This window comes from Mobula birostris, chromosome 2 (genome assembly GCF_030028105.1).
Source record: "Mobula birostris isolate sMobBir1 chromosome 2, sMobBir1.hap1, whole genome shotgun sequence".
Lineage (NCBI taxonomy): Eukaryota > Metazoa > Chordata > Chondrichthyes > Myliobatiformes > Myliobatidae > Mobula > Mobula birostris.
In genome coordinates, this window is record NC_092371.1 from 26071030 (window position 1) to 26085655 (window position 14626).

A 14626-nucleotide genomic window follows, 5' to 3' on the forward strand; every position below is an offset into this window, starting at 1 on the left:
TAAGTCAGGCAGCAATTCTGAAGGTCTACTGGCCTGAGAATTTAGCGGTCACACCCCAAGCATAACAGCTGATTAAAATATAACTGAACTTACACTTTGCCTTAAGATTCAAATATACAAAATGGCCCAGGGCCTGTTCAAAAGTTACAACTAAACAAAATACATTCTTAAAAACAAATATTTAGATTTAAACCAAAATCTTACTTTTTCCTGGCAGGCAATTTCCCCTATTCATGTCAACAGTGGTACTTGCTACAGGTTTACCCAGAGAGCTGACAAGTTTGCAGACAAATCACACTGCCTCACTGCAGTCCATGGAGAGTCCAGGCACAGACAGCAGTAGTGGACTAACGGACTTCTTCTGAAAATAAAATGCAGGCAATTTCTGGCATCAAGATGGACGATCTGACTAATGATCATTTTCTTTATGCCCGGATGTGACCTGAACTATTTCCAAAATCAAATATCCAGTAGGGGAATGATCACCGTCAGTTTGCGGCAATTTACAGGTCTAAAAGTCAACTCACCATAGCAATTCAATAATATCTCTAACCCTCAAGTTCTTGAAGGTACAAGGGGAGGTCTACTAGGAATACCATCAGTCACACTATTCCGTTTAGGTGTTACTAGAGTGAAATTCTTGAAACCTCCAAGTAATGTGGAAACATCAACACATAACCGCATCAGTTCAAGGCTGACTCCACACCACCTTCCCAAGGGCAATCAGGAAGGGGAAATAAATATTCCTGAAAGGATAGGCAAACCTCAAAAAATAGTACATTTTGATTTACACAGTGGTGATGAAATATGAGCATCACTGATATTTATATGTCTTATGCAAAATAAATCAAAACCAGAAAGGCATTGATTAAAAAATATATTTATCTGCTTCAATCATTAAACCCCAAGGTCCTAACACCAGCTGTACACAAGAAGTTCCAATGTGCTAGCTGAAGGAGTTTTGCTGGTGTTTATCCAATGTTCCTCACTCAACTAACACTACTAACTAGATTAACCGGATAACTCATTTGCTGTTATTAGGTGCTGGCTGTGCATACATTTTCTGACATTTTGCCACAGTAGTACCCGAACTAATAAAAGTACATTCACAGCGTAAAGTGCTTAGATCGCCAGGGAAATGCTGTAGAATCTAACGTTCTCCTCTCTTTACAACAAAATAAAGTCAACTGAAATAGACTGGGTGGTGCCTAGACACATTTATGGATCAAGGGGAAAAGTGAATGTAGTCATTACATAGATTATTCCTCCTCCATTGTGGTGCTGCTCATTCATTTATTGTTATCTTTGCTGTTCCTGCCATTTGCACACTTGAATCTGGAAATTGTGCACGTTAGATTCATTTCCAAGCCAGTGTAGTCCACTTCCTGTAGCTGAGTATATCAATAGTGGGAGAGTAAATTGGGGATGAGGGAGACAGAGTGAAACAGGTAATTCAAGGTTTTCCCAAGGCAGCAAGGAAAAGTTGTACAACAAAAGCAGTAGAGGAAAAGAATGTAGTGGATGAGCAAAGCTTACAGTCAATGTCTAAAGAAGTTGATCATAAATTGTCCCTTTCATCCTTATGAAACCAAGTGAGCAATAGCAACATTTTTATTACACATTTGAAGAAACAGTGTGCACACCTTGAGATTGTTACTCTCTTCCAAAGTAAACGTGATCGAAGATATCACAGTTGACTAAATCATTTCAGAGGAGACATGTGTGATATCTTTGATCATGTTTGCTTTGGAAGAAGGTATTAATCTCAAGGTATGCAGACTTTCTTCAAATGTGTAATAAAAATGTTAGTATCGCTCACTTGGTTTCTTAAGGATGAAAGGGACAGTTTATGATTAACTTCCCAATATTATTCAGTGTTTCTTAAGCAGGATCCTTCCACTTAGGAAAAACTGGAATACATTAGATCCACTCTGCCCAATCCATGAAAATACTGGGAAATTAAGGGAAGGCCAATATACCAACACCAGATTTATGGACTACCTATACAAACAAGCTCTCAATTCAAATGTCTGACTTATGTACACACATTCATCCTTACCAACACCAGTTTTCTTCAGACGTTGCATGAATAAATCCACTTAACAGTAACACAGCTTCAGCCTCCCATACAACACTAGCCATCTTGAGTGTGCCATATGAGAAACAGTGTTTGAGATTCTTTATACTGTACAGGTACCATGTTGTGTAACTGTTAGTATTTTGCCATTATAGTACCCCCCAAAAAGCAAGAAAGACAAACGTGATGGTATGTCATTCAAAAGGAAAACCATCACAATGGAAATTTAAAAATGTATACAATTAAAACAAAAAGGGAGGACATGCCATTGCAAACTGTCAAAACATTGGGTTTCAGTTATTCAAAATGACACCCCATCATAAAAGACAAAGCACTCATTCTTGAGCATGTTAAGAATCAGCCCTGATACAGGCTACCATCATTTCAAAGCAGCTTGATAATTGATATGGAAAATCTTCTGGTGATTTGGCTTGAAGATCTGTCAGCCTGATGGTTATTAAAGATAAAGCAAAATGCCTGTTCATATATTTGAAAATGCAGAGTAATTAAAGTGAAGAATTTGCTTCAAATAGAGGGTGGTTTAACAGATTTAAAGAGCTAGTGTTCATAATATTAGAGTGCTCAACCTGTTGCAGTGAGTGAATTTCTTGATGCTTTGGCTCAAGTAATTTCAGAAATATTTATTATATTGAACAAGTTTTCAAAATGGATGAGACTGGGTTGTAATGGCCCAAACCAATTTACACTACAAGGGAGGAAAAGACTTGTGGGAGAGACTGATCCATTGGCTTGGTGGAAATGCTGCAGGAGACTGCAGACTTAACCATTTGCCTGCTTATCAGTCCAAGAACCTTTGGGATGTGGAAATCATTCAGTCATTTGGTAATCCAACGGAACAACTAGGGTGATATTGGCTCTTCTTGAAGACTGGTTATGAACCATTTTATTCCAAAATTGGAGATACTGTGCTTCCAAGGATTTACAATTCAAGATTTTATTTAATACTTGATAATGCCTAGGGGCATCCTCCATTTTCGGATAATTTTTATCCATTTGTCACCAAACAATACAGCCAACTGATCAAGATGTAAACTGCAACTAAGACCAATGCAATAGAAGACTGAGGGAACTTTGGAAATCAAATTTTTACAATGCAGTAAGGAATACTGCAGATGCATGGACTGATCTAAAGCAAACAAATGAGTTGTGCTTGGAAGAAAGTTTGTCCCAACTTTGTTGATGGTTTCTCAAGCCTTTCCAAGACAATAAAAGATGTGAAGGAGAAAGTGGTGGCTCTTGGCACTCAACTTCATCTTGAGATTAAGGACCAAGACTTTAACCAACTTGAATCTCATGCTGGGGAGCCAAGCAGTGAAAACTATAGAATAGGCAAAGCTGTTAGAGAGGAAAAATAATGAGAAGCTGAAACCCTGGAACTAGAAGAAAGCCTTCAATAAGGCAGTGTCTGCTTCACCGTTCCATTATCTGAATGATACCAATATTCTTCCTCATTTTCTAAAAGAGGAAACCACATCAAAAATAAATCAATTTCATCCAATTAAGATGTGCCGAAAAACTGATCACCTTATCAAACCTGAGCTAGCAATATATGAAAAAAAATAATCACCTTATTCCCCACAGCCTCTCGCTTTCAAGTAGATAACTAATTGGTTTGCGTTAGGACTGAAAATATTACCTTCACTCTTTCAGACAATGAATTCCAAGTCACAACTTCTTGTGTATTCAAATTGGGAAAACACATCAAAAGGTAGTAAACATCGGCACCTCTTAATAAAATTGAGTAAAATTATAAAATTAAAACAAAAAGTGTGGGTCTGATAGTACATTAAGAGTTTTCCCATGGTCCAGATTTACAGGAGAACATTTAGCAGCTGTTAAATGATTTGTGCTTGCTAATATCAGAAATGCAAACATAGTTTAGTGGCATGAATCTTAAAGCTAACTTGAAATCATGATTTCCTTTTCATACATTAAATTTACACTTCTTGCAAGAAATTTGCCTCATTGTTTTGATACAAAGGAATTTGCAGTTCATTTGAAATTATAATATCATTCATTCTCTATCAGATAAACCATCATCTAGATTACATTCATTTAGGCTTCTGAACAAGATCAAGAAATAGATTTTGATTGCAGAGTATATCCATAATTGCAGGCAGATCAGTCTCTGGAGTATGCCAATAATTGTACAACGACACCTGGGAGTGCTTAATATTTCTCCATTAAAAACTATGCTGGAGTGGGTTCTGAGATAGTATTTTTTTCCTGGGCGAAGCTGACATTTTGGAAATTGCTCCCCACATTAACTCAATGTTTTTGGATACTGCCTCAGAGCACACTCCAACCCCTACCCTACCTAAGTGCACACTTGCTCAGAAATGTTAATTTTAATGCTTTGTGCTAGAATTCTTGGTCCTGTCTCAATATGGCTCCTTGTGCAAAAAGCGGCTGAAGAACGTAAAGGCTGCGTTTGGTTTGTCCGATGGCACCATGTGACCTGCTCCCTGAGAAATAAAAATGTTCACAGTGAAATGGAGTAGTAATGCAAGGCATTGCTTCATTACCCAAATACACTTATTTCCTCAAACCCTTTACTACTTCCCTTCTTAACAAACCAAACACATTTAGGGTAGAGACTTGCCAACTCTTTCAGCCTTCAGTAACCATTCTCCATACGAAGATAACCAATGGTTTCCCTTTTCAACCCTCTGACAACATGCATTTGGACTACCTTTCCAAAGGTAAACATTCTGCAAGATGTCAAACAAAAAGCTGACACCAGGACAATGCCTGGTCAGAGATAGGTTTCAAGTAGCATTTTAAAAAGGAGAAATGTGGACCAAAAAAAAATTCTGTAAAAACACTTCAAGGGCTGAAATCATGGTATCCTGTGGTGTGGAGAAATTAGGGAATATTAGTAGAATTGTTTATATGTTCTCATGTTCAAATCACCATTTCTCAGTACATCCACAAACTCTCCAGCCTTATAATCCTCCAAAAGAAGGATCCAAAGAATATGAATATAATATGGAGTTAAAAGTCATGCTAAACTAGAAACAAAATGTTTGCAAAGGCGAGAAGTGGAAAAACAAAACAGAAAATGCCGTAAATGCTCATCAGCAGCAAATGAGGGAGATAGTATCAACATCAGAACTGGACAACTCATCAGTTTTAAACCAGTACATAGCTGGGGGCAACAAGCAAAGGGAGGGAATTTAACTAGGATGCAGGGCAGAAAAGATGGTGCAAGGTAAATTGAATGCCAAGAGGACAAGGGATAGGTGGTTTTAGAAGAGATATTAATGGTAACATCAGAATCATTATCAGCACCTGCCTGAAAAATAAAAAAAAAATGGGGCAGTGCTTTTAGGTTTGTGAAGGGGAAAAAATTAGTTAAGACCAAAGTTGGGCCCTTGAAGACAGAAACGGGTGAATTTATTACGGGGAACAAAGAAATGGCAGACGAATCCAAATGGTACTTTGGATCTGTCTTCACTAGGGAAGACACAAACAATCTCCCAGATGTATTAGTGGACAGAGGACCTAGGGTAACAGAGCAACTGAAGGAAATTCACAATAGGCAGAAAATGGTGTTGGATAGACTGATGGGACTAAAGGCTGATAAATCCCCAGGGCCTGATGGTCTGCATCCCAGGGTACGTTAAGGAGGTGGCTCTAGAAATCGTGGACGCATTGGTAGTCATTTTCCAATGTTCTATAGATTCAGGTTCAGTTCCTGTGGATTGGAGGGTAGCTAATGTTATCCCACTTTTTAAGAAAGGAGGGAGAGAGAAAACAGGGAATTATAGACCAGTTAGCCTGACATCAGTGGCGGGAAAGATGCTGGAGTCAATTATAAAAGATGAAATAGGGGCACATTTGGATAGCAGTAACAGGATCGGTCTGAGTCAGCATGGATTTACGAAGGGGAAATCATGCTTGATTAATCTTCTGGAATTTTTTGAGGATGTAATTATGAAAATGAACAAGGGAGAGCCAGTGGATGTAGTGTACCTGGACATTCAGAAAGTCTTTGTTAAGGTCCCACATAGGAGATTAGTGGGCAAAATTGGAGCACATGGAATTGAGGGCAGGGCGCTGACATGGATAGAAAATTGGTTGGCAGACAGGAAACAAAGAGCAAGGATTAACGGGTCCCTTTCAGAATGGCAGGCAGTGACTAGTGGGGTACCGCAAGGCTTGGTGCTGGGACCGCAGCTATTTACAATATATATTAATGATTTAGATGAAGGGATTAAAAGTAACATTAGCAAATTTGCAGGTTACACAAAGCTGGGTGGCAGTGTGAAATGTAAGGAGGATGTTATGAGAATGCAGGGTGACTTGGACAGGTTGGGTGAGTGGGCAGATGCACGGCAAATGCAGTTTAATGTGGATAAATGTGAGGTTATCCACTTTGGTGGCAAGAACAGGAAGGCAGATTACTATCTGAATGGTGTCAAGTTCGGAAAAGGGGAAATACGAGATCTAGGTGTCCTTGTTCATCAGTCACTGAAAGTAAGCATGCAGGTACAGCAGGCAATGAAGAAAGCTAATGGCATGTTGGCCTTCATAACAAGAGCAGTTGAGTATAGGAGCAAAGAGGTCCTTCTGCAGTTGTACAGGGCCCTGGTGAGACCACACCTGGAGTACTGTGTGCAGTTTTGGTCTCCAAATTCGAGGAAGGACATTCTTGCTATTGAGGGAGTGCAGCATAGGTTCACGAGGTTAATTCCTGGGATGGCGGGACTGTCATATGTTGAAAGGTTGGAGCGACTGGGCTTGTATACACTGGAATTTAGAAGGATGAGAGGGGATCTGATTGAAACATATAAGATTATAAAGGATTGGACACGCTAGAGGCAGGAAATATGTTCCCGATGTTGGGGGAGTCCAGAACCAGAGGCACAGTTTAAGAATAAGGGGTAGGCCATTTAGAACAGAGTTGAGGAAAAAACTTTTCACCCAGAGAGTGGTGGATATATGGAATGCTCTGCCTCAGAAGGCAGTGGAGGCTAATTCTCTGGATGCTTTCAAGAAAGAGTTAGATACAGCTCTTAAAGGATATGGGGAGAAGGCAGGAACGGGGTACTGATTGTGGATGATCAGCCATTATCACAGTGAATGGTGGTGCTGGCTCAAAGGGCCGAATGGCCTACTCATGCACCTATTGTCCATTGCTTACCATATAAAATTTTCAGTCATTTAAGTCAGTAGGCTGAAGTGCCTAATTAAGATGTGTTAGTCCCTGATGTTCAATCTAATCTTTCCTCCTTGTTTATCCCTGGCTCTGCACTTGTCTATAAACTTTTCCCACTTCCAGTGAAAGGCTTTTGATATGAAACATTAACTCTTTCTCTTTCCCAGATCTTGTTAAGCATCCCCAGCAGTGTTTTTATTGACAATTCACAAACTCATTGAAAGGATGTACCTTTACAGTCAGGAAAGCAAGGTTGGTAAATTCCTTGACAAACCCTCCCACCTGATCACCATTCTCATCTTTGTATAACCAAGTCCGGCGGTTCACTTGGACCTGTGTGGAAAATGAAACGGATGTATATGGATGACACACTGAACACTCACAGAGCAATGATAACTCTTTTACTCCTTTACCTTAAATCAAGTCTGACAATACAACACAAAGAATTCAGATGATCCTATCATAGCTTTGCTCATGGCAGAAATAGCTTGAATAAGATGTACACAGGTTACAGTATTCCAACCCACAGTTCCTTCTGTTTCTTTGTCCACCTGACTTCATTTAAATACTCTGTAGATTCTTCATAACAAAGCAACCAGATCCCAGGAGTGGATACTGGCAAAGTTAGACACAGTGTTCACAAGCAGGGCCACATGGTCAATGATTTTTTTTCCAGAGTTTTGGACAAATGGTTTTTCTACAGTCAGAATTTAAACCATTGCATTCAAGACTGCTCATGTCTGACTCCTGCAACAGTGGGGTGATTTGGACCTGTTATTGCTACATGGCAATTTGTTCACTGGCTGCCTAATTACTGGATGCTGAGCTATTTCCAGCTCTTATTGTTGTTTACTGGAAATGTACAACCAGAGATTTGATTATGCTGGGTTACACACAACAAATGGAATGGTTTGCATTAATACTCAGTTTCCCCAGAACACCATTTCTTTTCTTGTATTTGTTCTCCAAATGGAATAAAATAAGTCATGCTTTCTAATGATGTAGTAGAAAGCAATTTAAGACCATAAAACATAGGAGCAGAATTAGGCCATTTGGCCCATCGAGTCTGCTCCACCATTCAATTCTGGCTGATCCTTTTCTCCCCACACCCTGAGCTTCTCCCTGTAACCTTTGATACTGTGTCTAATCAAGAACCTATAAAGCTCTGCCTTAAATACACCCAATGACCTGGCCTCCATTACTGTTTGTGGTGATAAATACCAAAACTTCACCACCCTCTGGCTAAAGAAATTTCTCTGCATCTGTTTTAAATGGATGGCCCTCTATCCTGAGGCTGTGCCCTCTTGTCCTAGACTCCTTTCAACATTCAAAAGTTTTCACTGAGATCCAACCCTCATCCTTCTAAATTCCAGCAACTACAGACCCAGAGCTATCTAACGTTCCTTGTGTGATAACCCTTTCATTCCCTGAATCATCCTTGTGAACCTCCACTGAATCATCTCCAATGCCAACACATCTTTACTTAGATGAGGAGCCCAGAACTGTTCACAATACTCAAGGTGAGGCCTCATCAATGCCTTATAAAGCCTCAGTATCACATCCCTGTTCTTATATTCTAGACCTCTTGAAATGAATACTAACATTGCATTTGCCTTCCTCATCACTGACTCTACCTGCAAGTTAACCTTTAGGGTGTACTGCACAAGGGCTCCCAAGTCCCTTTGCATCTCAGATTTTTGGATTTTCTCCCCATTTAGAAAATAGTCTGCAGATTTATTCCTACTACAAAAGTACACGACCATGCATTTTCCAACACTGTATTTCACTTGCCACTTTCTTGTCCATTCTCCTAATCTCTGCAGCCTACCCATTTCCTCAACACTCACTATTCAGTGGTAGCCAACCAGAAAAAGATCTTTTTACTCCCACTCACTGCCTCCTACCGACCAGCCAATGTTTTAACCATGCCTGTAACTTTCCTGTAATACCATGGGCTCTTAACTTGGTAAGCAGCCTTGCGTGTGGCACTTTGTCAAAGGCCTTCCAAAAGTCCAAATATACAACATCCACTGCATCCCCTTTATCTGTCCTATACTTGCAATCTCCGCAAAGAATTCCAACAGGTTCGTCAGGCAAGATTTTTCCTTAAGGAAACTATGCTGACTTTACCCCAACTTGTCCTGTTTCACCAAGTACTCCATAACCTCATTCTTATCAATTGACTCCAACATCTTCCTAACCACTAAGGTCAGGGTAACTGGTTATAATTTTCTTTCGGCTGCCTTCCTCCTTTCTTAAGCAGTGGGGTGACATTTGCAATTTTCCAGGCCTCTGGTACCATACCAGAGTCCAATGATTTTTGAAAGATTATTACTAATGCTGCCACAATTTCTACCACTACCCCTTTCAGAACCCTAGGGTGCAGTTCATTTGGTCTGCGTGACCTATGTACCCTTAGGACTTCCAGCTTTTTGGGCACCTTCACCCTTGTAATAGTACCTGCACTCATTTCTCCTCCTTCACACCCTTCCAACACCTGGCACACTGCTAGTGTCTTCCACAGTGAAGACCGATGCAAAATACTCATTTAGTTCATCTGCCATCTCCTTGGCCCCCAATATTATTTCTCCTGCCTCATTTTCTAGCGGTCCTATATCTACTCTCATTTTTTTTTTAAAAAACATACTTAAAGGTTTTACTATCCACTTTGATATTGTTTGCTAGCTTGCCTTCATATTTCATCTCTTCCCTAATGATTCTTTTAGTTGCTTTCTGTAGGGTTTTAAAGGCTTCCCAATACTGTCTTCTCACAAATTTTTGCTTTGTCATAAGCTCTCTTTTGCTTTTACATGAGCTTTTACTTCCCTATTTAGCCTACTATGCCTCGTCAGCACTCCCAATCTTTTCATAGATATCCCAAGCCCAACAGATGCATGAAGACAATTATAGCTCAAAGAGCAGCATTCTAGCATCATAAAGAATAAAGACACACGCCAGAGACTTGGAAGCCAAAAATAGAAAGCTGTTGCAGTCCAGCACAGTGCCACACTTGGAGGTGCAATCTATTGTAGGGTAATCATATCAAAACCCCATTTCTCTTTTTGTTGGGTGCATGCACTAATCTTTGCTGTCCTGACCAACTGTTATTTCTTAAAAATAAAAGATCTGATCATACTGTCATCTTACAAAGATGAAATATTCTCTACTTCACAAGGTTCAAAAGCAGTTATTTACTAAGCACTATAATTTTTTAGGTTAATAACACTGGCAAGGTGGTGGAAGATAGGGGAAAGGTTATCATAACCACTGCTCTTGCTCCAGTTCACTGGTTTAGTTTTGAACTGCAGTGATTTGCAGTTACCACGTCTACTATATTCGTGGACATGAAACACTTCACTTACATACAATATAACTGTGCGACACTTGTACCTGAATTGTCTTACTTTCCTCATTTCTGCATATCCCCCACACTCTGTATAAGCCCCAAGCGTTACTCGCTATTGGATACACAATAGCAAACAACCTGGGGCCACCTAACCCTGATGAATGGAACAAATGCCAAACCACAAATAACCTTACCTCCTGGTTAAGTGAATTCACAAACCATTCATCTCCAATGAAGTTACAGGCCATGTCCACATCCCCATTATACACTAGGATCCGGTATTTCTGAAACAGGATTAAAGAAAAAAATAACATTATAGACTATATACAGTCTTACAGAGACTATACATATAAAGAATATATTAGTTTAAAAACAACATAGGCACAGTTGTTCAAACATGACTTGCAAACAAGGTAACCATTAAATGACTTGACTACTCCAATATATACTGGGCGCCAACACAATGTTGCAATGGGAAGAAAAGGCTAATAAAGTGCAATTACTAAAATCCTTGGAATTTAAGATATAGAAGGGTATTCAGTAAACTTAGCAAAGAGCTTTATTTGTCACATGCACATCGAAACATTGAAGGATGCAGTAAGATCTGTTGTTTGCACACACCCAGATGATTGTACTGGGCCAAGCTTCTGGTGCCACCACATCATGCCCACAGCTCAAGAACCCTAACTTTGCAATGTGGATGGTAATTGGAGCCAGAGGAAACCCACAAGGTCATGGGAGAATGTACAAACTCTTTACTGACAGCAGCAGGAAACATATCCTGGCCCTACAGCTAGCACAAAGAATTGAGATTGCAAGATCAACGTTCTGGAGCCTGAGTGACGTGCTGTGTGGCAAGAGGTTGGACTTTGGGCTGCGTTGTAGAATTTGGAAATGCTACGTTTGGAGCAGTCTGTTGTATGGAGTCGAATCGTGGACCTTATACAAGGAAGTGCAATGATGACTGGAGGCATTTGAAATGTGGTGTTTAAGGAGAATGCAAAAAATTAGATGGGGGATGAAGGTCAGTAATATGGAAGTGTTGAAGAGAGCGACGAGAGAAAACGAGCTGCTGAAGAATGTGCAGAAAAGGAAGCTAGAATATGCCGGGCACTTGTTAAGAGGTGGTGGACTGCAGAATTTGTTATTGGAAGGGATGATAGAAGGAAAGAGGGAAAGAGGAAGGCAGTGAACCACTTGGTACGATAATGTGAGGCAATGGACTGGGTTGAGTTCTGCTGAGGCCAGAAAAAGAGCACAAGATCGAAGCAGGTGGAGGTGCATAGCCGCCAAGCCCGGATTCAGGACGGCACCCACTGACTGACAGCTGGCACTGTAAAGTGATGCACCAATGCCTATTCTACTGTGTTGCCTCAAGCAGGGTCCTTCCACACAATTTTAAAAAACACTTGGTAAAGACACCAAAGGTAACCTTGATGATGATGATGAGGATAGGGGAAAAACAAATAGTGAAGGGGAGACATGGAGGCTACAAAGGAGAATCAATACATTGTGAGTGAGTGAGTGAGGATCTGGCATACAAAGACATGAACTTGTCTACTTTGACAGGAAAATAACAATTCTAAAATGGTGAGAGTTTGCAAAACTGACGCAGAGCATGCCCTAATGCATGGTTCACGAGAGACTAGGTTACAGCTACAATAAATAATTATGTAAACTGACAATGTTTTTTTTTAAAACTGAGGGGCAAAAATACAAGTTATATTTTCAGTTATACAGGAAATTGGTGAGACCACATCTAGAGTACTGGGCAAGAGGGTCTTGGTGAAACATACAAGACCTTGGCTAGTCTCAACAAGTAGAGAGAATGTTCCCTCTTTTCAGAGAATCTAGAATTGCAATCACTTTTAAAAATAAGGGTTCACCCAATTAAGACAGTGATAAGGCAGATTTCTTTGTGTCAGAGGGTCATTAGCCGAACAGCTTTTGAATATTTTAAAGGTAGATCACCCTCGTGCTTCAGAAGTATCATAGTCACAGAGGCTGTGAGCCAAGTCGTGGTACACTATAGCAGTATAGATGGGTTTTGATGACCAAGGTGGACTCAGTGGATTGAAGGACCCGTTTATGTGCTGTACGAATTCTGACTAGTGCTCATTTTCCAACACTTGGTTCACACCCACTTTTAACTATTGGTTAACTATTTATTAAGCATTGAATATATGAGTGAATTTAAGTATGTCGTAACACAGCAAATGATAACTGTAATGGATATTCTCCAGGAGGACCACAACCTTGTCATGGTTGGGAGGTCTGCGTGCCTCAGTGACCCAGACAGCTATGCTGGCTAGAGTCTGACCTGTTTGGCATGGGTGACCCTACCAAGAGCCAAAGCAATAACGTTCAGAGGGTAGAGGCCAGACCTTCAGGTTCAGGGGTACAAACCACCCTGACTGGTAAAACAAAACTGTTATGGAAACAGCAATCCGAGTGCAACAGTATTCCCGCGTCTCCACCTGGGACTTGCATGACAGTAGTGAAAACAGAGGAAGCTACTGACAAGATGAAGGAAGCCCTGAACACTGCCAGAGATGGAGGACCTTCATTGCTGCCCTAAATGCCAGCCGTGTAATGGGAAGTAAATTATGGATATAAAAGACTCTTCCAGATTTGGTTTGTGACCATGCCAGTGAGGATAACCAAATTTACAACAGGAACTATTAGAGGTGGGACAAGGAGTTATCCTAGCATCTTGACTAATATTCCTCCTTCTGCTATCACTATTCGTTTCTGTGCTACTTGCATGCCATTTTCTTGCACTGCTTCTTGCTTCCATCTATTAGGTAGGGAACTCCAAGGTACACATCCAACAACAAAAGATCTGCAATACATTTACATATCAGGATGGTGCATGATCTGCAGGTCTTGCCCACTATCACTGACATTCTTGGCAGTGGAGGCTGCAAGTTGTGTGTCGTGCTGCAGCTCCTGTGCATCAGTGATAGAAGCAATATGCGGGTGGATGGGTTGCCAGACAAGAGTCCTGGGATAGTGCTGAGATTTTCGAGTGTCGTTGGTACTGCATTCATCCAGAGCTGTTTTATAGACAGCAGAAAGTTAGATTTAGGCACCCACTCCAGTATCTAACATGTTCGCAGTCAGTCATTTCTGTCAAATTTCTGGTCAACTAGTTCAGTGCTGGAAATGGCATTGAAAGTCAATAGTAGGAAATTAGACTCTTGTTGGAGATGGTCATTGCCTGACACCTGTATAGTGCTACTGTTACAATGCCAATTATCAAATCACCCAACCATTGTCCAATTCTTTCTGCATGCAAGCATGGGCTGCTGCATTTGCTGCAAATGGAAGTGAACACTACAAGGCCAAAATTTCCACTTTTCCAAAGCGCTGAACTTCCTTTCTTAAATATACCACCATAGTAGGCAGGCAGAAGGGGTATGGTATCACTAAATTGCATTGAGAAATCAATCGGACAAATGAGGAGGGGAGAAACTCACCACTGCACTGTGGATAATTTACAACGCCATCACCAGTAAAGTCCAACTTCCCCTTCCAAAAGCTAGCTTAGTGGCCTACTTAGAATAAAATAGCAGAATGGAAAAAACAGGATTTTAATTACCCTGGCAGCCAATAGTTTCAGGTATTGATCCTTCATGTCACGGTGGAGAATTTGATAATTCATATATACTTCAGCACTAGATGGGAACAAAAAACAAAGTTCAAGTAATCAAATGGTAGGAGGACTCCCTTACGAAGAGTCTTCGAGAATACGAGACGAAAACAGACTTCCCAGGAAAAACCACTTCCTAGCTTTGAATAGGATCTTATGAACTGTCAGAAGTAATAGTCATTCCAACATTTCATATGGATGAATTCTTGGTAAGCATAGACATCTCGGTAAAGACATAAATGACATACTCACATTCACACTATGGGTGGACCAGACGCATTCTTCACGTGCAGAGTGAGAAAGCATGGTATAACCACCCTTCATAATACTGTCATTCTCAGTCAAGTGTGTGGAACACCCCCCCCCCCC

The 14626-nt window shown here is 40.5% G+C and overlaps 1 protein-coding gene across 4 annotated transcripts in view; it reads right to left on the minus strand.

The window, feature by feature from the left end:
* Positions 1-1822: 1822 nt before the first annotated feature.
* The window catches only part of ctsa (cathepsin A), a 50626-nt gene continuing 37822 nt past the window's right edge, over positions 1823-14626 (minus strand). For all 4 annotated transcript variants that reach the window (XM_072238965.1, XM_072238985.1, XM_072238955.1 and 1 more), the window contains 4 exons: positions 14207-14282; positions 10800-10889; positions 7491-7592; positions 1823-4563 (listed from right to left, as the gene is read on the minus strand). In XM_072238965.1, the coding sequence (XP_072095066.1) occupies positions 4480-4563; positions 7491-7592; positions 10800-10889; positions 14207-14282 (352 nt within the window). In that variant the 3' untranslated portion in view covers positions 1823-4479. The remainder of the gene's footprint in view (positions 4564-7490; positions 7593-10799; positions 10890-14206; positions 14283-14626) is intronic.